The sequence below is a fragment of the Bombina bombina genome, chromosome 10 (genome assembly GCF_027579735.1).
Source record: "Bombina bombina isolate aBomBom1 chromosome 10, aBomBom1.pri, whole genome shotgun sequence".
NCBI lineage: Eukaryota > Metazoa > Chordata > Amphibia > Anura > Bombinatoridae > Bombina > Bombina bombina.
Window position 1 is genome coordinate 130,774,199 of NC_069508.1, and position 26,065 is coordinate 130,800,263.

A 26,065-nucleotide genomic window follows, 5' to 3' on the forward strand; every position below is an offset into this window, starting at 1 on the left:
CATATATGTCTGCTATTTCTGAACAAAGGGGATCCCAGAGAAGCATTTACAACCATTTGTGCCATAATTGCACAAGCTGTTTGTAAATCATTTCAGTGAGAAATCTAAAATTGTGAAAAATTCAACTTTTTTTTTTAATTTGATCGCATTTGGCGGTAAAATGGTGGCATGCAATATACCAAAATGGGCCTAGATCAATACTTTGGGTTGTCTGCTACACTACACTAAAGCTAAAATTAACCCTACAAGCTCCCTACAAGCTCCCTAATTAACCCCTGCACTGCTGGGCATAATACACGTGTGGTGCGCAGCGGCATTTAGCGGCCTTCTAATTACCAAAAAGCAATGCCAAAGCCATATATGTCTGCTATTTCTGAACAAAGGGGATCCCAGAGAAAAATTTACAACCATTTATGCCATAATTGCACAAGCTGTTTGTAAATAATTTCAGTGAGAAACCGAAAGTTTGTGAAAAAGTGAACGATTTTTTGTATTTGATCGCATTTGGCGGTGAAATGGTGGCATGAAATATACCAAAATTGGCCTAGATCAATACTTTGGGATGTCTTCTAAAAAAAAATATATACATGTCAAGGGATATTCAGGGATTCCTGAAAGATATCAGTGTCCCAATGTAACTAGCGCTAATCTTGAATAAAATGGTTTGGAAATAGCAAAGTGCTACTTGTATTTATGGCCCTATAACTTGCAAAAAAAGCAAAGATCATGTAAACATTGGGTATTTCTAAACTCAGGACAAAATTTAGAAAATATTTAGCATGGGTGTTTTTTGGTGGTTGTAGATGTGTAGCAGATTTTGGGGGTCAAAGTTAGAAAAAGTGTTTTTTTTCCATTTTTTTCTCATATTTTATATTTTTTTTTATAGTAAATTATAAGATATGATGAAAATAATGGTATCTTTGGAAAGTCCATTTAATGGCGAGAAAAACGGTATATAATATGTGTGGGTACAGTAAATGAGCAAGAGGAAAATTACAGCTAAACACAAACACCGCAAAAATGTAAAAATAGCCTTGGTCCCAAACGGACAGAAAATGGAAAAGTGCTGTGGTCATTAAGGGGTTAAACTATGTCTCAATAAAGCTCTTCTGAGAAAAGAAAAAAAAAAAAAGAGACATTCAATTAAACATATAATTCCCCACAAAATGTATTTATTTAAAGAGACATTAAATGTAAAAAAGAAAATGCTGTAACGCATTAGAGCAGCATTTTATTATTTCACTATTGCTTGGATATTTGGATATTTTAACCCCTGCACATAGGACCTGGCTGAGCATATCTGGTAAGCCAATGATAAGAGGCCTATGTGTAGCCACCAATCACCAGCTAGCTCTCATTAGTGCATTACTGTTCCTGAGCCTACCTAGGTATGCTCTAATTGTGTCTAATTTCAGATACTTATCCCCCAAACTCCAGAAGTTGTCCTCCTGCACTGTAGAATATTTGCAGAATCTGAAGAAATAGTTTTGCATTTATCTCTTTATTGCAGCTAAATTAGCGATAGCTGGATCTTGGCAAAGCAGGCTTCTCCCACAGTGGGATCAAGTTAGGGATATTTTGGATAATACTCGCTCTTTGGAGAATTATTCTTTTCAGAGGCTGAATGCTATTGATCTCTTTGAGAAAATGTGGGTGAGGTTAGAAGATGAAAGGGTCGCTAGTTCTCTTTAAGTGATACTGGTGATAGAGTCTTATTTAAAGGAGAGTTGTGTTTTGTTTTTCTCTTGTTAAGTGTATCCAGTCCACGGATCATCCATTACTTATGGAATATATTCTCCTTCCCAACAGGAAGCTGCAAGAGTCCACCCACAGCAAAGCTGCTATATAGCTCCTCCCCTAACTGCCATATTCAGTCATTCTCTTGCAAGCCTCAACATAGATAGGAGGTTGTGAGAGTCTGTGGTGCTTTCTACTTAGTTTATTCTTCAATCAAAAGTTTGTTATTTTTAAATGGCACCGGAGTGTGCTGTTTATCTCAGGCAGTATTTGGAAGAAGAATCTGCCTGCGTTTTTCTATGATCTTAGCAGACGTAACTAAGATCCATTTGCTGTTCTCACACATTCTGAGGAGTGAGGTACTTCAGAGGGGGAATGGCGTGCAGGTTTTCCTGCAGATAAGGTATGTGCAGTAAAATATTTTTCTAGGAATGGAATTGACTAAGAAAATACTGCTGATACCGAAGTAATGTAAGTAAAGCCTTAAATGCAGCGATAGCGACTGGTATCAGGCTTATTAATAGAGATACATACTCTTGTAAAAATGTGTTTTAAAACGTTTGCTGGCATGTTTAATCGTTTTTTAACATATGTTTGGTGATAAAACTTATTGGGGCCTAAGTTTTTTCCACATGGCTGGCTTAAATTTTGCATAGAAACAGTTTCCTGAGGCTTTCCACTGTTATAGTATAAAAGTTACAGTTGGTGCAGTTAAAATTACAAACAGTGACATTCAGCTTCCCTCAGCAGTCCCCTGCATGCTATAGGACATCTCTGAAGGGCTCAAAAGGGCTTCAAAAGTAGGAGCTGTTATGACTGTTTAAAACATATTTTTCGTTTTGTTAATCTGTTTTTTGTATTAAAGGGACAGTCTACACCAAAATTTTTCTTATTTAAAAAGATAGATAATCCCTTTATTACCCATTCCCCGTTTTTACGTAACCAACACAGTTATATTAATATACTTTTTACCTCTGTGATTACCTTGTATCTAATCCTTTGCAGACAGCCTCCATATCTAAGTGCCTTTGACAGACATGCAGTGTAGTCAATCAGTGAAGACTCCTAAATAACTTCACGGGAGTGAGCACAATGTTATCTATATGACACATGTGAACTAGCACAGTCTAACTGTGAAAAACTTTCAAAATGCTCTGAGCTAGGAGGCGGTTTTCAACTGTTTAGAAATCAGTTTGAGCCTAGCTAGGTTTAGCTTTTCAAAAATACCACCAAGGGAACAAAGCAAATTTGATGATAAAAGTAAATTGGAAAGTTGTTTAAAATTGCATGCCCTATCTGAATCATGAAAGTTTATTTTTGACTAGACTGTCCCTTTAAGGGGTTAATCATCCATTTGCAAGTGGGTGCAATGCTCTGCTAACTTGTTACATACACTGTAAAAATTTTGTTAGTTTAACTGCCTTTTTTCACTGTTATTTCAAATTTTGGCAAAATTTGTTTCTCTTAAAGGCACAGTAACGTTTTATATATTTGCTTGTTAACTTGATTTAAAGTGTTTTCCAAGCTTACTAGTCTCATTATTAGTATGTTCTAACATGTCTGACATAGAGGAAGCTCTGTGTTCATTATGTTTTAAAGCCATGGTGGAACCCCATCTTAGAATGTGTACCAGATGTACTGATTTCATGTTAAACAATAAAGATCATTTTTTGTCTTTAAAAACATTATCACCAGAGGATTCTGTCGTGGGGGTAGTTATGCCGACTAACTCTCCCCATGTGTCAGACCTTTTGACTCCCACTTTAGGGACTCATGCTCAAATGGCGCCAAGTACATCAAGGGCACCCATAGTGTTTCTTTACCAGGGGATTCTGTCGAGGGGAAAGTTATGCCGACTAACTCTCCCCACGTGTCAGACCCTTCGACTCCCGCTTCAGGGACTCACGCTCAAATGGCGCCAAGTACATCAAGGGCGCCCATAGCGTTTATTTTACAAGACATGGCAAAGGTGGTGAATAATATTCTGGCAGCAGTATTAGTCAGACTACCTGAAATTAAAGGAAAGCAGTTAGCTCTGGGGGTAGATACAGAGCATACAGACGCTTTAAGAACCATGTATGATACTACCTCACAATATGCTTAGTCTGTGGGTGATTTTTTTTTTTTTTTGACTCAGGGAAGATGATTTAACCTGATTCTGATATTTCTACATTTAAAATTTATGCTTGAGAACCTCCACTTGTTGCTCAGGGAGGCTTTGGCTGCTCTGAATGAATGCGTACAATCGCAGGGCCAGAGAAATTGTGTAGACTGGATAAATAATATGCAGTGCCGGTGTGTACTGATGTTTTTTCAATACCTAAAGAGGTTTACTAAAAAATTTTTTTTAATAAGGAATGGGATAGACCAGGTGTGCCGTTCTCTTCCTCTCCTATTTTTTAGAAGAATGTTTTCTAATAGTTACCACCACACGGGACTTCTGGCAGACAGTTCCTAAGGTGGAGAGAAGAGTTTCTACTCTAGCTAAGCGTACCACTACCTCTGACGAGGACAGTTGTGCTTTTTAGATCCAATGGATAAAAAATGTTTATTCAACAGGGTTTTATCCTGCAGCCCCTTGCATACATTGCTTCTGTCACTGCTGCTGCGGCGTTCTGGGTTGAGTCTCTTGATGAGGCTTTACAGTTAAGCGACTCCATTGGATGAATATATTTGACAAGCTTATGCTAGCCAATTCCTTTGTTTTCTGATGCCTTGTTCATTTGACTAGACTAACGGCTAAGAATTCTGTTTTTTACTATACTGGCGCGCAGAGCGCTATGGCTTATATCATGGTCAGCTGTCGTGACTTTAATAAATAAGCTACTTAACTTCCCTTCAAGGGGCAGACCCTATTCGGGCCTGGTTTGAAGGAGATTATTGCTTATATCACTGGAGGAAAAGGTCATGCCCTTCCTCAGGATAGGTCTAAATCAAGGGCAAAAAAAAAAAAAAAAAAAAAAAAAAAAAGTCTAATTTTCGTACCTTTTAAAAACTTCAGGGCAGGTGTGGCATCCTCTTCCTCTAAGGCAAAACAAGAGGGAATTTTTGCTCAGTCCAAGGCGGTCTGGAGACAATCGGACCTGGAACAAAGATAAGCAGGCCAAGGAGCCTGCTGCTGCCTCTAAGGCAGCATGAAGGAACGGACCCCTATCCGGTAACGGATCCTATAGGGGGCAGACTTTCATTCTTTGCCCAGGCGTGGGCAAGAGATGCCCAGGATCCCTAGGCATTGGAATTTATATCCCAGAGATATCTTCTGGATTTCAAAGATTCCCCCCCAAAAAAAGGGGAGATTTCGCCTTTCACAATTATCTGCAAACCAGATAAAGAAGGAGGCATTCTTACATTGTGTACGAGATCCATCCAGTTCCAAGAGAGGAACAGGGACAGAGTTTTTACTCAAATCTGTTTGTGGTTCCCAAGGAGAGGGAACCTTCAGACCTATTTTGGATCTAAAGATCTTAAACAAATTCCTCAGAATTCCGTCATTTAAGATGGAAACTATTCGTACCATCTTAACTATGATCCAGGAGAGTCAATAGAGGACTACAATGGATTTGAAGGATGCTTATCCTCACATTGTGATGCATAAAGATCACCATCGTTTTTCAGGTTTGCCTTTCTAGACAGGCATTACCAGTTTGTAGCTCTTTCCTTTGGGATATCTACAGCCCCAAGAATCTTTATGGAGGTTCTGGGGTCGCTTTGGCGGTCCTTAGACCGCGGGGCATAGAAGTGGCCCCTTATTTAGACGACATCCTGATACAGGCGTCAAACATCCAAATTGCCCAGTCTCATACGGACGTAGTACTGGCATTTCTGAGATCACATGGGTGGAAAGTGAACAAGGAAAGAGTTCTCTATCCCCAATCTCAAGGGTTTCCCTCCTAGGGACTCTGATAGATTCTGTAGAAATGAAAATTTACCTGACGGAGTCCAGGTTGTCAAAGTTTCTAAATTTCTGCCGTGTTTTTTTCATCCCATCCGCGCCCTTCGGTGGCTCAGTACATGAATGAAATCGGCTTAATGGTAGCGGCAAGGGACATAGTACCGTTTGCACGTCTACATTTCAGACCGCTGCAACTATGCATGCTCAGTCAGAGGAACGGGGATTACCCAGATTTGTCCCCCTGTTAAACCTGGACCAAGAGACCAGAGATTCTCTTCTCTGGTGACTATGTCGGGTCCATCTGTCCAAGGGTATGACCTTCCGCAGGTCAGATGGGACAATTGTTACAATAGATGCCAGCCTTTTAGGTTGGGATGCAGTCTGGAACTCCCTGAAGGCTCAGGGATAGTGGACTTAGGAGGAGACCCTCCTTCTAATAAATATTCTGGAACTGGGAGTGATATTCCATGCTCTTCAGACTTGGCCTCAGTTAGCAACTCTGAGGTACATCATACTCAGTCGGACAATATACACGACTGTGGCTTACATCAGCCATCAAGGGGGAACAGAAGTTCCCTAGCGATGTTAGAAGTCTTACAATAATTTACTGGACAGAGACTCACTCTTGTCTATCAGCTATCCATATCCCAGGTGTTGAGAACTGGGAGGTGGATTTTCTAAGTCGTCAGACTTTTCTTCCGGGGGAGTGGGATTTCCTCCGGAGGTCAAGACCAAGCAGGAGAGGGCTTTGGTGTTTTTGACAGCGCCTGCGTAGCCACGCAGGACCTGGTATGCAGATCTGGTGGACATGTCATCCTTTCCATCACGGTCTCTGCTTCAGAGACAGGTCCCTCTACCTCAGGGTCCTTTCAACCATCTAAATAGAATCAATCTGAGATGGACTGCCTGGAGACTGAACGCTTGATGTTATCAAAGCATGGCTTCTCCGAGTCAGTCATTGATACCTTAATACAGACATGAAAGCCTGTCTCCAGGAAAATTGAACATAGATATGGTGTAAATATCTGATTGTTATGAATCCAAGGGTTACTCATGGAGTAAAGTCTGGATTCCCAGGATATTATCTTTTCTCCAAGATATTTTTGAGAAAAGGGTTGTCAGCTAATTCCTTAAAAGGGGACAGATTTTTACTCTGTCTATTTTTTTGCACAAGCGTCTGGCAGGTATTCTAGACGTTCAGGCATTTGGTCAGGCTTTGGTTAGATCCAAGCCTGTGTTTAAAACTGTTGCTCCGCCATGGAGCTTAAACCTGATTCTTAAGGTTCTTCAAGAAGTTCCGTTTGAACCTTTTTTGTTCCATAGATATCAATCTTTATCTTGGAAAGTTCCTTTTGGGTAGCTAATTCCTCGACTCGTAGAGTCTCCAAGTTATCTGTGTTACAATGTGATTCTCCTTATCTGGTCCTTCGTACGGATAAGGTAGTCCTGCGTACCAACCTGGGTTTTTTCCTAAGGTGGTATCTAACAAGTACATCACTCAAGAGATAGTTGTTCCATGCTTGTATCCTAATCCTTCCTCAAAGAAGGAACGTCTATTACACAATATTGGACGTGGTTTGTGCTTTAAAGTTTTACTTACAAGCTACTACAGTTTTCATCAAACGTTCACCTTGTTTGTTGTCTAGTCTGGACAGAGGAGAGGTCAAAAGACTTCAGCAGCCTCTCTGTCTTTTTGGTTAAAAAGCATAATTCATTTAGCTTATGAGACTGCTGGACAGCAGCCTCCTGAAGGGATTACAGCTCATTCTACTAGAGCTGTGGTTTTCACTTGGGCCTTTTTTAAATGTGGCTTCTGTTGAACAGATTTACAAGACGGAGTCTTGGTCTGCGCTTCATACTTTTCAAATTTAACAAATTTGATACCTTGCTTCTTCGGAGGCTATTTTTGGGAGAAAGGGTTTTTTACAGGCAGTGGTAACTTCCGTTTAAGTACCTGCCTTGTCCCTCCCATCATCCGTGTACTTTAGCTTTGGTATTGGTATTCCATAAGTAATGGATGATCCGTGGACTGGATACACTTAACAAGAGAAAACATAATTTATGCTTACCTGATAAATTTATTTCTCTTGTAGTGTATCCAGTCCACGGCCCGCCCTGTCACTTTAAGGCAGGTAATTTTTTCATTTGAACTACAGTCACCACTGCACCCTATGGTTTTTCCTTTCTCTGCATGTTTTCGGTCGAATGACTGAATATGGCAGTTAGGGGAGGAGCTATATAGCAGCTTTGCTGTGGGTGGACTCTTGCAGCTTCCTGTTGGGAAGGAGAATATATTCCATAAGTAATGGATGATCCGTGGACTGGATACACTACAAGAGAAATAAATTTATCAGGTAAGCATAAATTATGTTTTCTCCCATTTTTTATGTTATCTTTGGCGGATTTGTTTGTGCTGTATATGTTACAGTGAATATATTATATGCACTTAGAAAAAGGTATTTTCTTTTTTGTCATTTCATAATATGTTATGGTTATTGCTTAAAGGAATAGCCTAGTCAAAATTAAACTTTCATGATTCAGATAGAGAATGCAATTTTAAGCAACTTTCTAATTTACTCCTATTATAAATTTTCTTTGTTCTCTTGATATCTTTATTTGAAAAAACAAGAGTGTAATCTTTGGAGCCGGCCCATTTTTTGTTCAGCATCTGGGTAGCGCTTGCTGATTGGTGTCTAAAAGTAGCCACCAATCAGCAAGCGTTACCCAGAATGCTGAACCAAAAATGGGCCAGCTCCTATGCTTACATTCAAATAAAGATAGCAAGAGAACAAAGAAAAATTGATAATAGGAGTGAATTAGAATCATGAAAGAATAAAATTTGGATTTCATATCCCTTTAACTCTACAATCTGTTAATAATTTGTGTTTGCACAAGCTTTATATCTAACATATGTAGAAGTAATGACTTGATAATGAGATTAATTATGCTCAAATTAAATATTATTGAACTGGAAACCAAAGGGTAAGAGACTTGACACGAAGATTCTCTTCAACTCATTGTACCCAGTTTTTTGTTTATTGTTGCTTAAAGGGACAGTCAACACCAGAATTTTTATTGTTTAAAAAGGATAGATAATCCCTTTATTACCCATTCCCTAGTTGTGCATAACCAACACAGTTATATTAATACACTTTTTATCTCTGTGATTAACTTGTATCTAAGCCTCTGCAAACTGCCACCTTATTTCAGTTCTTTTGACAGACATCCATTTTAGCCAATCAGAGCTGGCTCACTGGAACTCCACGTGCGTGTGTTATCTATATGACACACATGAACTAACACCCTCTAGTGGTGAAAAACTGTCAAAATGCCCTGAGAGAAGAGGAGGCCTTCAAGGGCTTAGAAATTAGCATATGAACCTCCTAGGTTTAGCTTTCAACCAAGAATACCAAGAGTACAAAGCAAAATTGGTGATAAAAGTAAACTGGAAAATTGTTTACAATTATATTCTCTATCTGAATCATAAAAGTTTATTTTGGACTAGACTGTCCCTTTAAATTTATGTAAATGGATTGTACTCCCATGCAGAGTCGAATATTGATATTGTATCTTTTGATTATTGAAATGCATATTTGTTGTTATCCTTAATAAAAGCTATATATAAAAAATGCAAAACGTGTTTTTCCACTGCATGATGCCTGAGGAAACGGCCCATCTAGTGCCGAGAAACGCGTTGCATTCTAGGGGACTACTTGGATATCCCCTATTCCACTACTTGTGTTTGTTTTTATTGAAACTTTTTAATAAATCAGTTTTTAAATTTTACTCAGGTTTAGTGGTATCACCTTGCATTCCACTATCCAGTATTGGATACAAGTTTTTATTTGCCTTTTTATACCACCATCCGCTGGGACTACCTGGAGTGGGTGAGCTGATACGCCCTCACACAAATCTATCAGTCTGCTTCTACCAGCACATAAGTGTGCTTATCTGAAATGTGAGTATTCATTTGGCACATATTACTTGCATTACATTGGTTTAGTAGATCTGCACATGTGGCGTTCTCTTATCCCCTCATTCAGAGTTACATCAGGCTGAGAGCAGCTGGAGTGGGTGAGCTGAAACGCCCTTACGATATCAGTCTGTTTCTACCAGCACCCAAGGGTGCTCTTACGAAATGTGAGTAGTCAATCTGCTTCATCTTTCAATATATCCCCTTACATCTGGTTGTTCTACACATGAGGCGCCCCTCTGTTCTCTCTTTTATTATTTAGCTCTTCCAGATTCGCCTGCGAGGAGAAGTGCGGCCATCATCACATTTACTATCTGTGGATTTTCATAAAACTCACTCTGTGGACAATATCTGGCTTTGGGCCTATTTTATGGACTATAACCTATTAAGTTGTATGTATATTACATATTGATACGGTTTATGTTGTATATTCTTACCAACCCTGTAAGACCACCACCAATAACACAAAAATTTTTTATTATTTAAGAAGATAGACAATGTCTTTACTACCCATTCCCCAGTTTTGCACAACCAACATTGTTATATTAATATACTTTATAACCTTTAAACCTCTAAATTTCTGTCTGTTTCTATGTCACTAAAGACAGCCTCATATCACATGCTTTTTTATTAGCTGGGGAATGGGTAATAAAGGGATTATCTATCTTTTTAAACAATAAAAAATGTTGAGTTGACTGTCCGTTTAAATATCTGTCCCTAATTGGTTTCAGCAGAGGTGATAAGACACTGCAAAATAATGCTAACAAAATTACTATGGCTAGCCTTGTTTACGCCTGTAACACATTTGTATTGGCTCCTTTTAAGAAGGCAAGTTGTAGGGGCAGTTTGCTCATTGAAAAACAATTTAAGCAAAGTGTTAATTTACTGGAAAAGTTGTCACACTTTGCTCATATGTTAATTTATTGCAAGACTACAGAAAAGTATTGAACTTACAGTTATGTCCTTTAAAGCTTGCTATAGACCTCAGTATATATGTATTATATATGTGTGCAAATGCTTTAGTGTAACTTTTAAGAGAGGTCCCATAAAAAGCCAATTTTAAAACCAATAACAAAAAACATGAAACTGTAAGACTAAATCCTACAGTTATGTAATCCAATAACCTGCACAATTAAAAAAAAACTTTCCAATGTACTTCTATTATTAAATTTGTGTCATTCTCATGTTATTCTTTGTTGAAGAGATATCTAGATAGGTAATGTGCACGCCTGGAGCACTGCATGACAGGAAATACTGCTACCATATAGTGCTCTTGCTAATGTATAACATTGTTGCAAAACTGCTGCCATATAGTACTAGACACGTGCACATTCCTGCTTTTCAACAAAGAATAACAAGAAAATGAAGAAAATCGGATAATAGAAGTTAACTGGAAAATTGTTAAAAAATTGTATGTTCTATCTTAATCATGAAAGAAAATGTTGGGGTTTTATGTTCCTTTAAGAGAGCAAACTCGGTGTGCTTCGTACATGCTACTGCTGACTCGGGTGCAATGTGTTGAATAATGGGGCAACGTGCACCTGCAGCATATGTGCATATGCATCTGAACCTTCAACAGTGCGCTTACTAGAAGAATTGTTTTTTTACAGTAACAACTTTATTGCAAAAATCTTTCCATTCAAAACTGAAATGCACTCACACTGTTCTATTGTGTCCCTTTAATATTTTGTCTCTTTAAAGGGACAGTCTAGTCCAAAAAAAACTTTCAAGATTCAGATAGGGCATGTAATTTTAAACAATTTTCCAATTTACTTTTAACAATTATTTCTTATTATTTCTTTTTCCAATTTACTTTTATCACCAATTTTTCTTTGTTCTCTTGGTATTCTTAGTTGAAATCTTAACTTAGGAGGTTCATATGCTAATTTCTTAGATCTTGAAGGCCGCCTCTTAAGAATGCATTTTAACAGGTTTTTCACCACTAGAGGGTGTTAGTTCATGTTTTTCATATAGATAACACTGTGCTTGTGCACGTGAAGTTACCTGGGAGCCATCACTGATTGGCTAAACTGCAAGTCTGTCAAAAGAACAAATAAAGGGGCAGTCTGCAGAGGCTTAGATACAAGATAATTACAGAGGTAAAAAATATATAAATATAACTGTGTTGGTTATGCAAAACTAAGGAATGGGTAAACAAGGGATTATCTATCTTTTAAAACAATAACAATTCTGGTGTAGACTGTCCCTTTAATATTTTTAAGGCTTTTGCAACTAAATAAAGTACCATGTTTTTTCTTGCTTCAGCAAATGCTCTTTTTTCTTCCTCTATCCTTTTTCTTGCTTCTTCTTCCACTTTCTTCTTTTCGTCCTCTTTTCTTCGTCTTTCTAATTCCTCAAAACTCAACTTCAGTTTCCCCGGGTGAAGTTCTTCTTTATTTGTATTCATTGAGTGATCTTCCCCTTCCTCAGTAACCTACCAAAATACAGGTGCGAAACCCTTTATCCAAACTGCTAGAGGCTGGAAAAGGTTTCATTTGTGTAATATTTGTATCTTTGTTTCTGTAAAATGGGAGCGCTCAGAGAGTGTAAACAACAATATTTGATATTATTTAGGCAATATTTACGTCATAATACAACTTAAAAAGACATGAAACCTAACACTCTTCTTTCATTATTCAGATAGAGAATACAATTTAAAAAAGTTTCCAATTTACTTCTATTATCAAATTTACATCGTTCTCTTGTTATTTTTTGTTGAAGAGATACCTAGATTCACATGCTTGAAGCACTACATGACAGAAGATAGTGCTGTCACTTAGTGCTCTTGCTAATGTATCACATTGTTGCAAAACTGCTGACATAGTGCTGAAGACATGTGCGCACACTTGAACATACATCCCTGCTATTCAACAAAGGATAACAGGAAAACAAAGAACATTTGATAATAAAAGTAAATTGGAAAATTGTTTTAAATTGTATGTTTTATCTGAATCATGAACGGAAAATGTGGGGTTTTATGTCCCTTTAAACATGAAGCCTAAATGTAGTTTATACCATTTTAATTTATTATTATTATTCTTTATTTATAAAGCGCCAACAGATTCCGCCGCGCTGCCCATGGGTACAAGGATAAAAGTAAAACGTGGAAACAATACAATAAAAGAAAACACTTTACAGACAAATACAGGGGGAATTGAGGGCCCTATTCCCGTGGGAATTTACAATCTAGATGACAGCCATTTCCCTGACCGGGAATCGAACCTGGGCCGTGGTGGTGAGGGCGCCAAATCCTAACCACTTTTGCAGTGTTAAATGCCGTCAGCATATGCTGTCAGTATTTAGCGAGGTCGAGCGGACTTGATTGGCTACAGCGAATCATGTCCGCTCCACCTTTGGTAAATCTACCCCAATGTCTCTTTATATTTGCCCATGTGGTTTCTTACCTATAATTTACTAAAGTGATAGAACGGTCATAAGTGAAACGTGAATGGATGCATTTAAATGTTAAATAGAAGCATTTCTGCCATATACTTCCATTTTCAAACATATTCTAGTAAAAGTTGTTACTGTTTTTAAGCAGCATACACACATTTAATGTAAGTACATCGTGCACTAGCATTCAAACACCACACCTTCTCATAGACTCAGCAGTAGCTTGTATGATACAAATTAAAGGGACAGTCAATTCCAAAACAAACTTTTATTATTTAGATAGGGCATGTCATTTTAAACAATTTTCAAATTTGCATGTATCACCAATTTTGCTTTGGTCTCTTGGTATTCTTTGTTTAAAGATAAACCTAGGAGGATCATATGCTAATTTCTAAGCCCTTGAAGGTTGCCTCTCATTTTAGGGCATTTTGACAGTTTTTCACCACTAGAGGGTGTTAATGTGTGTCATATAGATAACACTATGCTCACGCACGTGGAGTTCCTAGGAGCCAGCACTGATTGGCTAAAATGCAAGTCTGTCAAAAGAACTGAAATAAGGGGGCTTAGATACAAGATAATCACAGAGGTAAAAAGTGTATTAATATAACTGTGTTGGTTATGCAAAACTAGGGAATGGGTAATAAATGGATTATCTATCTTTTAAAACAATAAATATTCTGGTGTAGACTGTCCCTTTAAGTCTTTACTGACACAATACAAACCACATCATGGAAGAATTGACAATACAGACCAGCATAATGAATTCTGATCCTCTAGTAACATGTAGCATATGTGTGTATGCTGCTAAAATAGTAATAACTTTGACTAGAAGCATTTTGGTAATGGAAGTATATTTAAAATGTAAAAACAAAATGCAGTCAATTCTGGCCTTTATATTCCTTTTATACTCTACCAACTGCAGAGTATAAAATGTATGAGAATTTGCTTTTTAAGGTTTATTTGTGTATATGAAATAGCTGATTTTGTATTGTGAAGCCATAAACTAATAAAATGGGTTGAACTTGTAGGTATAATCAGATCTCATTAGTTTATCACATTGTCTACATATACATACTTCTTTATCCTATATATGTCCGTAAACCAAAGACCAATACTTGGAGAGAACAATGGAATATTAACATTTTATTACCTTATATCTTCTATACCCCACTGGGGGTGTAATTTCTTCTGCTGGCTGTATTTACACAGCTTATCTTTAGCTTGGACCTAAGGCCAGAAACTTTCAGGATGGGTGGGGATACCACAAGCTAAATCAACTATTTGAAAAGCCAATATAAGGGTAAAGGAAATACTTGTAAACAATTTAATACACTCCAGCAGGTAAAGTGGATCATTGCAAAAAAATTAAAAGGGAGAACATTTTTGAGTAAACTGTCCCTTTAAGCATTAGTCATGTTATGTCTGTGCCTTGTGAAAAAGCATGGTTTGATGTCTGATATAATAAATATTATAAGGATAATAAAAAATAACTTAAATGGACATAAAATGTCTTTCACTATTTAGCCACTCCCCTTTTAATGTAAAACCAAAATTTGTGTTTTTTGTTTTTTTTAATTCAGAGACGTTTTAACAAAATGACAGTGGTTAGTGTCCACTTAATTATCAAGTCTGCATATGCTCCTTCAAAGAAGGTAAAGTAGTGGATTAGTGGTTAGCATCCCACACCCACACACTCTTGCTAACCCACATTTAAGGAAAAATGCAGGAATAAAGGAGTGGGGAAATAAAGAATAAGGATTTTCCAACAGAGAAACATATGAACATATATAAGCTCTAAATACTATAGAAAAACACAAAAATATGAAAAGACTAAACCTACAGTTATGTAATAAAAGGAGCAGCAATATAGGCTAGTTTGTTATAAATCTACTGGAGAGATACTTCAGCAAATTTACTGTGATACCATCTAACTTGCTGCATGTATGATCGTCTGTTTACCCTCCCCTGAGCAGAATATGTTAGTAAAGGTACATGAAACACTATTTTTTTCTCTTTTGTCATTTTAAACAATTTTCCAATGTACTTATATTATAAAATTTGTTTCATTCTCTTGGTATCATTTGCAAAAGTACTAGATGACAGCAGCCACGTAGTGATCCAGACGTGATTTATACCTACCTAGGCATCTCTTCAACGAAGAATACCATAAGAACGGAAAAAAAGAGTAATATAAGTAAATTGGAACCTTTATTTATTTTTTAATTGAATGCTCTATCTTAATCATGAAAGAAAAGGTTTGTGTTTCATGTCCGATTAACCGAACAACCTTCCCGTACAAAGACACAAGCATAGTCTATCAACGTAGCCACTGATCATCAGTTCAGGATGAAGTCTGAGCCTGTTATTACTCAATCTAAATCTCTATTGGGGAGGGGTAATAAAGATTTCCCAGTTACTTGTACATTAAAATGAGTAAGGTACAAAAGGTTGTTTTTTTTACCATATGCTGCCTTGCTTCTTCAAACGCTCGTCTTTCTTCCTCCAAACGCTGACGTGACTCTTCCTCAGCTTGCTTTTTTTGTTGTTCCTGTCTCTGTTTTTCTATCTCTTCGAATGTTAACTTTAATTTTCCCGGGGTTATTTGTTCTTTGGTCTTTTTGTCCTGAGTCTCGTTTTCATCCTTTCAACAAAAAAAAAGAAGAGGATGCACATTAATTTCGTAAGTTGGACAAGCATTTTCAAACAACATTTTAACTTTAACAAATAGAAAATATAGTTATTTGTTTACAGTAGCTTCATTGAAATGTATGTTTTAACCAATCCAAAGCCTGTTTAGATGACTTCCAATTGAGTAAAGTTTCAAAGAAATAGAAATACATTTGTGCATATATTGTATATGTTTCTTCATGTGGTTGGCTTCAAGAAGCCGTCTGATAATGAGAAAACAATGGGTGATACAGAATATCCATAAAATAATAAAGGGACATTAAATAATTTGAGATCGTTATATAAAATGATAAATTGTATATATTAAAAACATTTGCAATATACTTTCATTATTTATTTTGCCCCCTTTTCCTGTAATTTCATTCTGACAATCGTGTGCTTTTCAGTTCCTGTTAGAAGTGGAAGTGTTATATTCCTCATAGTCATTGGCTGCACACTCTAGTGACTTATTTATAACTGTGTAATTGCCCTCAGCAGAGAAGGTAACCTAAGTTACAACATGGCAGCTCCCATTGTTTTAAAGACACTAAAACTTTACACTTATTTTGTCAATATTTAAACAAATAATTGAACTCCATCATCATGTTATGGTCACGCTAATCTTTTCTTTGAATGCTTAGTTCTATCTAGCATTTATTTAGTGTTTTTATGTCCCTTTAATCGTTGTGACAGTTTGGAGATAATCTTTGTGGAGTTATAATATATATTAATTTAGCATTAGAATATTATTCGATAGGATTTATATAGTATGAGTTAAAGGGACATGAAACCCAAAAATTTTCTTTCATGATTTAGACAGAGCATACAATTTTAAACAACTTTCCAATTTACTTCTATTATTTAATTTGCTTCCTTCTCTAGTTATCCTTTGCTGAAAGGTTTATCTAGGAAAACTCAGGTGCAGCACGGAAACTAGGTTCTAGCTGCTAATTGGTGGCTGCATATATACACTGATTATCATTGGCTCACCCATGTTTACAGTTAGAAACCAGTAGTGTATTGTTGTTCATTTAACAAATGATACCAAGGGAATGAAGCAAATTTGACAATAGAAGTAAATTGGAAAGTTGTATGTTCTAGCTAAATTATGAAAGAAAAAATGTGGGTTTCATTTCATGTCCCTTTAAGCCTCCTTCAAGACATTAATATACTTAGGTATATAGAACATCTGCCCATGACAATCAAAAACACTAGTCTAAGGAAACTTAGAAAAGCTTAATTTGAACTTGATATTATGTAATTCCATACAACTATGCATGAGTAGAATTAAAATAGAATATCTATACGTCATTCAGATTGGTCAAAGCCTTAAGAATAAGTCTTTTACATCAATGGTATAGAACAAGCTGATGGTTCTCAGATAGGTATAAATTCTGAAAGAACATACCTGAACATTTTTACTTAATACTTCCTGGATCTTGAGGTAGCATTTTATATTATTATACTTTCTTGTAATGATTAATACATACATTTGTATCAACTAATAGTTGATAGTAATTGGAACTGTTTAATCTATCAGGTAACCCAGAATGTTGACCGAGGTTACAAAATAATTGGGGCATAAGACAAATATTAAAGGGACACTCAAGTAAAATATTGCATTCTTTTTTATATACACTCTTTCTGGGGAACAACTTAAGATCCTACTGAGCATGTGCACAAGCTCACAGGGTATACATATACTAGTCTGTGATTGATTGATGTCTGTCACATGATACAGGGGGCCAGAAAATGGGAGAAAAAATAAATTTGTTATTATGCACATGTTAATTATGCAATCCTACTGCATTAAGGAAATGATTTTCACTAGCAGTTAATTGATCCTCTCTTCTTTTGAGGAAAACCATTCCACCTGTGACAGGCCCTAGACTGAGAATTGTAGATAAAATGAGAATCTGAACTCCCAACTACTATGGAACCATGTGTGAGATCTAGATTGTCCTAAATAACAGTGTTCCATTGAAGTGCAGATCACCTCTGTTGAAGCATAAGTGAGCGGCACATGACGCCATATTTATCTAATTATTACCATAGCCGTTGACCGTCGCTTAGCTTCCCTGAATGATCTCCTGTGCTCATCGTATCTTCTCTTTTTCTCTTCTTCGTGTTTCTTCTTTTGCTCTTCTTCCCTTCCTTTTTCTATATCTTCAAAATTTACATTAATTTTCCCTGGTGATTTGTTTGATTTTACTGGCATGTCTGTTAGAGCTACCTCATCAGTTCCTTCCTGTTTTAAAAGAAGAACTATCCTTGGTTAGTAGTTGTATAGTGCATGAGAACAGGACCCTTTATTTAAGGGTATCGGCAAAAGCTGTATAGCTATTTAAAGAAGAGGTATTATTTTAAAAAAAAATCTATATTTTTAGCTTAAAAATAAATTGTAACTTTAGGTTATTTCATCTTTGCTACACCCTGCTGTGGGATTTTAATCCACCTGTTGGGCTTTGATAATATTTTGCATTCGATTTATATTTTAAATAATGTTTTTGATGACCGGTGTACATTGTCAAGATACGACTGATAAAATAGTAAAAAAAAAGACATAAATAATCGCAAATTAATTAAACTGAACATAAAGAAAAACAAAGATCTGTGGGTGGACTTAAATGTTGTAGACTATTATTAACGAAGCCTGTTCATTTTAAAATAGTTGCCCATCCTATATTATAAAAGCCAGGTATGTTTGTCCGATGCAGTCATGCGCAGTAGAGACTGCAGCGTGAGACAAACATACCTGGCCATAAGGAAGAATCAGACAGCAGAGAGGAGGGGGGCGCACGGGAGTCGGGGGGAACGCTGCATTACAGGGAAAAAAAAAGTGCAGCGGGGAAGGAGGGAGAGGAGATCCAAGTGGATGGGGATTTTGGCCAGTATACACAGTCTTTAGGACTAGTTGTAAATATATTTTACAAAGACTTGTGACCTTTAACTGAATTTTTTTTTTTAAAAACCTTATTGAAAAAGAAAAAGTTATCTATTACAAAGAAAAGGAATTATAAATCAAAATAACTTTTGATGAACTTAATAAAATTATGGCCTCAATCACAATTTATGAGTCCTGGGTTTTTTTCCAGTGGGTTTTCAGCAAGAAAAAAAATGAACTTTTCATTTCAAGGTTATCACAATCACAAGTGTTTCTCACTGAAAAAAAGACCTATTTTTAACATAGAGACTTAATTTTCAGAGCGATCACAAGCCATTTTCTCTATACAGGTTTTTGAGACAATTTTCACTTAGCAAATTCAACACCTAAAGGCACTTGATTCAAAGTGGACTTTTCTGCAGATAACAATGGAACTGTGTTATGCCCCATGATATAATCGAGTCAGCTCTGATTGTTTGAGTAAACATGAAGACAATTTATTTTCGTGATAAAACAGCACAGAATACACCACAATACACTAATATCTAGATTAATGGTTCTTGTTTTTTTGTTTTTTATACCAATACATACATGATATTAGCACAATATTCAAATCTGCTATTTTATTTTTAGCTCAATTACCAAATATACAATTGTAAATTAGCTTAAAGGGATAGGAAAGTCAAAATTAAACGTGCATGATTCAGATAGAGCATGTAATTTTAAGACACTTTGAAATTTATTTCTTTTTTCAAATGTGCTTTGTTCTTTTTGTACCCCTTGTTAAAAAGGAATACACGCATATCCTACACTAATCAGCTAGCTGCTGATAGGTGCCTGCACACATTTGTCTCTTGTGATTGGCTAATTAGATGTGCTCACCTAGCTGCCAGTGTTCCTTAGAAAAGGATAACAAGAGAATGAAGCAAATGTAATAATTGAAGTAAATTGGAAAAGTTGATTAAAATTGTATGTTCTATCTGAATCAGGAAAGAAAATGTTGGGGTTTCCTGTCAGTTTAACATAAAAGTATCATCAGAAAGGCTTTATAGGTTGTGGGCAAATGACTTGACATTTCTACCTAAGGTAACTGTAAACAAAAGTTACACAGTTTGGACCCCTACCTAAAGAATAAACAAACACTACTTTTTTACAATTTCCCTTTTTAGTAAATATCGGTGTCTCTATAACTCCAGGCTATTTATTATGATGCCTTCTTGCTCTGCAGACATTACTCCTAATTATAGAATTGTTATTGAGAATAGTGTGTTCTGGAAACACTGACGTGATCATTCTTTCTCTCTGAAACGAGTGGCATTTCAAATAAATAAAACATCAGCGTTGGGATAGAGACAAAATATAATAATATGTACTTTAATTTCTTAACCTGCAAATTTATACTGCAGTGCCTCGCCATTAACCCTTTCTTCTAAGTTTCCGAATTGTAAAGCTCTAACTCCCCCACACATTTCCTTCTATGGCTGTATCTATATCTACTGTTGCTTTGGTAGAATGCAAAAGTGAACAGGGATTATCTGCTGGAGCATGCCTAGAAGCTGTGAACTTAGTTCAAATACAATGCCTGTTTCTAAACACTGATAAGGGGGGTGGAGCAGTCTACTCCAGACAGCTATAGCTATGTAATTAATTTTGCTTATTTTTGAAAATTATTTTAAAATACTTGCCAGCAATTTTTAAACAATTTTTTATGCAAACTATTTTTTACTTAATTAGCCCTTTTAGGATATGCACAGATCTCACCATGTTTCATGGCACTTTAATATACAGTCCAATATTTGACAAAACACAAAGCTGAGTATGTATGTTGCTTTACATAATTTATCTAGTTAATCAAAAAGTCTTTAAACTGCAATTTGTGTTGAGTTTCATTTTTGGCAAAAGTTATTAGTAGGGACAAATCAAAATTAAATTTATTGCTCAGACAAAATAACATGTGGCCTTCCATCTATCTATCTATCTATCTATCTATCTATCTATCTATCTATCTATCTATCTATCTATCTACATTAGAGGAGAGGCAGAAAAAATAATAAACCATAAATACTAATTAACATTTTATATATTCCATAAACCTCTAAAGACATAATTAGGTAAGTATAAGAGAAGAATAAGAACATAAAATAATTTTAGTTGGTGGGAAAAAAAATACTGAAAAAAGATAGTTTTGTTCTGTTAAAGAAATGTCTGATTACCTCCATATCCGAGTCACTTCCAGTACAGTTATTGTCACCAATCTATTAAATAAGAATGTTTAAATTGTTAAACTGCAGTTTTCTTGCTTTAGTAAAACGGAATAAAAAAAAATACAAAACTACTTTATACAAAAAAGCTGTGCGTTGTCATTGAAGTTATTTTTTTTAGCATTACCTATTAGTATGTGCCACCATTTTATTTTATTTTTTGTTTTGTTAGGGGGTTCAATAATATAATCAAATGGTACTTTATGACAAGACTAAATATATCATTTTTAAGTGAGAAAAAGTTGATGCAATCATTTTGGAGGGAATAAACTTTTATTAAATGTAAAAATGAAAATTCCTCTGCATGAGCTTGTGTTAATTTTTATAAATATTTAACATTTTTGGGTTTTCATATTCTGTATCTTTTCCTATTTTATCATGGAAAAAACTCAGAGCTGTGATTTCAATGTTATTTCCTTGCTTTCCTTTTATATCCAATATCCATTCTAATGGACTGAGTGTAAAGAACTAGTTGAATAAATAAAAGATCAAACATGAACATTACTAATGTCAAGTCATTATTCACAAATTAATCCAGATTTTCCATCATTTTCCACGGCAGTTTTTACATTGCTACATTATATTTTCTGCCTCCGCTGATACATAAACGCAAAGTCAAAAGACCCATTAGAATGCAACTAATTGTATCTCAAGCACTTGCAAAGTAACCATTTCTCTGATATTCTTTAAGGGATATGAAATTAATTTGCATGATTTCCATAGAGTATATAATTTTAAGACACTTTTAAAGTCACTTCTATATTCAAGTTTACTTTGTTCTTTTGGTATCCTTGTTGGAAAAATATGTACATATTTTCAGCATTAGCAATGCTCTACTGGTGATTGGTGACTACACAAATTTGTCTCTTGTTATTGGCTCACCAGATGTATTGAGCTAGCTCCCAGTAGTGCACTGCTGCTCTTGACTATGCGTATATTCCCTTTGCAGGGGTGTTTATATGAAAGAAATACTGAAATAATAAAATGTTCTAACATATTAGGGCATTTTATTTTTGCACTTTTATAGCCCTTTAAAAAATATGGCTACGGATCAGAGTAACAGCGAATTGTGAGCTTGGTATCAATTGGCGTTCTTATCCTTTATCCTTAAATTACTTCCCATAGTTGGTTGTAAATGTTATTATGGCAGTGCCTGGCATAGCTTTAATCAATAATTAAAAATATATACACTTATTATAGCTACTTGAGCCAGCCAAACCAATCTTTTAATAGTATGTCTGAAACACTGAAAGTTTTTAGACCATGAGTGAAACCTTTTTTTTGTATTACTGACCTACAGCAAAAATCAAACATTAATGATACATTATAGAAGTTTTCCACCAGCCTCATTTAGACCAAAATATGCTCTTCACAAAAATTAAAATGTGCTCAAGAAATTACTGTGAGAACAGTTTAGTTGCAAATAATATAAGATTATATTGTAGCTACTTAAATATATTTTCCTACCTACAGCACTATAAAATAGTCATATATGTTTTTTATTGAACTGACTATAATGAGTTGCATTCACTTTAAACATTTATATTTCATATTTTGTCATAGTGTTTGTAGGAACAAAACATTTAAAGAGCTACAATTTAAAAAAAAAAACATTTTTTTTCTTTCATGATTTAAATAGAACATAAATTATAAACAACTTTCCAATTGACTGCTATTATCAAAATTTACTTAATTCTCTTGGTATTCTTTGTTAAAGGAGCAGCAAAGGCGATATACGTGGAACCACCAATCACCAGCTTGCCAGCTATCGCCCATGATGTGTTGCTGATCCTAAGCCTACCTAGGTATGCTTTTAAACAAAGAATACCAAGAGAATGAAGCAAATTAGATCATAGGAATAAATTGGAAAGTGGTTTAAAATTGCACACTCCGTCTGAATCATGAAAGAAAAAAAAAAGGTCTCACATTAATAAAATTCATATTTTGCTTTCTGTTATTTTTTTATCTTTTGATGCAAAATCATATAAATCACCAATAAACTAGCAAAAATGTTTATAATAGGAATTAAACCTATATGAATTCTCCCAATAGCCTCACAGTACAGATATAGGATGCTGCTTTCTACCCCCGAAGTTTCAGGTCCACCTGAAACTTAAGTTAAGAAGCAGTGATCACGATGATTGACACCCCCTGCTAGCGGTCACGAATGTGCAGGGGGCAGCATTGTACAAGCATTTCACAACAAATAATTTAGCACTGTCGGGCGGACATGATTCATTTGTTAAATCTACCCCCATAATTCTTTTAATTCTGGGTAATAATATGCGGTACAAACTTACTTCCTCTGCTTTTTTGGCCAGTTCTCTTTCTATCTTTCGTTTCTCCTTCAAATCCTGTTCAAGTCTACGTTTTCTTTCTTCTTCCATTCTCTTTCTCTCTTCTTCATGTCTTTGCTTTTCCATTTCTGCAAATTTTCCTTTAACGGTTCCTATCAAACAGAATAGCAAATGATATTCTGGCACCAGAGGTATTATAAGTTAAAGATACATAAAACATGCAAAAAGAAAATGCTCTAACGTGTTATTTTATTGGTGCACTGTTACTTGCATGTAATTGTGTTTAAAGGGACAGTTTACTCAAAAATTTTCTCCCCTTTAATTTGTTCCCAATGATCCACTTTACCTGCTGGAGTGTATTAAATTGTTTACAAGTAGCTCCTTTACCCTTATATTGGAATTTGAAATTGTTAATTTAGCATGTGGTATCCCCACCTATTCTGATATTTTGTGGCCGCGCGTACCAGCTATAGATAAGCTTTGTAAACACAGCCAGCAGAAGAAATTACACTCCCAGTGTGATAAAGCAGAGATAAGGTAATAAAATGTTGATTTTCCATTGTTCTCTCAAAGTATTGGTGATTGTTTTAAGGACAGATATAAGATAAAGAAGCAGGTATATGTGCACAATGTGATACAGTAATGAGATCTGATTATACCTACAAGCTCAACCAATTTTATTAGGCTGTGGCTTCAAAACACAAAATCAGAGCTTTAATATACAGAAATAAACCTTAAAAAGCTCATTTTCATACATATTTTACTCCGCAGTTGGTAAAAAAAGCAATTGTAAACACATTAAGGGAAAAACTATTTTACAGTATACTGTCCCTTTAACCCTTGCAAAGTGTTATAAATACATAGTTAAAGTCAGCTCCAGGGCAGCAATGCACTACTATGAATTAGCTGAAAACATCTGATGAGCCAGTGACAAGAAGCATATTGTGCAGCCACCAATCACCAGTTAGCTCCCATTAGTGTTTTGTTGCTCCGAGCCTACCTAGATATGTTTTTCAACAAAGAATACCAAGAGAAAAAAGCAAATTAGACAATAGAAGAACATTGGAAAGTGTTTTCAAATTGCTATTTCAACAGCTAGCTCCCAGTACATTTAAAGTGACATTGTACTGTAAAATTGATGTCCTCTTATTGTATTTGCACCAACTTGTTGTACAAAATAAATAAATAAATATTTCCCTGTCTATTTAATGTGAAAAGGGCATTGTCTGACTATTATCATCTAAAGCCGGACAGATAGCTCAGCATGCTAAGGCACTGTGGTTGAGCTCTGCAGCAACCCAAGGGTTGCAGGTTCGATCCCTGGTGAGGTCCACTCAGCCTTTCATCCTTCCGAGGTTGATAAAATGAGCAGCGCCTTGAGACCCTTACGGATGATTAGCCGCACTTTACAAGTACCCAATACATACATACAACACTGAAGTCAAAATTAAACTTTCATGATTCAGGCATAAAATAAAAAACAATGACTTCATTATTTTTCAGTATTCGTTCATTTTCTTTAAATGGTTAAACACCTTTAGCCCACTGGAGAGATACGCTAACCTGCTCCACTTCTTCACAGAGCCCCGGCCACGCTATTTAGCCGTGACTAAAGGAGAAGGTCCTTTAGCACAGGCCCTGGAAGCCTCCCCGATAAGCCTCCTATTAGCGCGGCCGAGGATCTGTGAGAAGAGCGGCGGGTTAGCGCATTTCTATAGCACGCCAAAGGTAAGTATAAAGCAACCAGTGAACTTTTTCACCTGTAGCTATATAACATTTACATTAGTTTAACGAAAATGAAAGTAAATATTTAACTACTATTCAGTATTCCAAATAGCACAAGCAACAAATATTCAGAGAAACTAATTTTCCTGAATATTTGCTCTGAAAAATTCGGCTGAACCGATTTTTTTGCCCATGCACACCTCTAATGGAAATTGTACCTATCAGTTGTACACAAACATGCTTTTTATGTAAGTTTCAATATATTTTTCTATAAAAAATTCACAAAAGATATATTTTACTTATGTAGCATCTGCTATTTTCTAAGTATTTAATTTTCATAAACGATATATATACACGAACACCGTGTCAGTGATCAGTAGGAGGCGCTGTATTCATGTGTTTTAGTGAAAACAAAGAGATAAGCAAAATTTCCAAAAGCAGTTTTAATGTTGTTAATCCAATCCAGGAATTTGTTTTACCTGTTAATTTGGGGACATAACCCTTATCCACTTGTTTTGGCTGTTTTTCTTCTTCTTCATCTGAAGCAAGTAGTTCCTTTAACTAGGAAACAGAAGAACATTTTAGTTAGTGATTAATGTCTATCTCATGTTAAGGAATGAATTACTAAACACAATATATTTATACAGTATTACTGCCCAAGACCGGACTCAAAGTGTTGCACAATAAAAGCAAGTTAAAACAATGGAAAATAGTGTTAAATATTAATTTTAAAAAAAAAGGAAAATGATGTGTTGATTTTCAAATGTTATATATTATTGAAACACTACAACCAGAAGTGTATTAAGGGATAGATTACAAGTGGAGCACTAATTTATCGCAAGCCCGCAAACGGGAAAATTTGCCCATTTGCACGTGCGTGATAAATAACCAGCCATCAGATCTCTGGTTAAGTTTCTAAAAATGCCCCAAAATATAGGGTCTTTTAGTTTTCTATGAAAAAAAAAGTGGGTGTAGGGTGTTAGAAAAAAAAAAAGTGCCTTTACATTTCGGCCTATGGAAACTGTGTGTTCACAGTAAATATATACGTATATGCTTATATACATAAGTATATATTTATGTGTTAATATGGGTATATACATATATATTTAAAATTGCTGCCCATCGCTGCGTGATTTACCCTCTTCGCTGTGCTAGTTCTCATGTCGTATATGACAGCATGAGAACAAGGCTCCTATTGGAGCCCATGGATCGCACTCTCATGAACGCAATGCTTCC

At 35.7% G+C, this 26,065-nt stretch overlaps 1 protein-coding gene across 1 annotated transcript in view; it reads right to left on the reverse strand.

The window, feature by feature from the left end:
* NEXN (nexilin F-actin binding protein) overlaps positions 1-26,065 on the reverse strand; it is a 187,902-nt gene that overhangs the window by 107,815 nt on the left and 54,022 nt on the right. Inside the window, 6 exon segments of the mRNA XM_053693184.1 lie at positions 11,848-12,036; positions 15,457-15,636; positions 17,713-17,910; positions 20,760-20,801; positions 23,108-23,256; positions 25,309-25,390. Coding sequence (XP_053549159.1) covers positions 11,848-12,036; positions 15,457-15,636; positions 17,713-17,910; positions 20,760-20,801; positions 23,108-23,256; positions 25,309-25,390 — 840 coding nt within the window.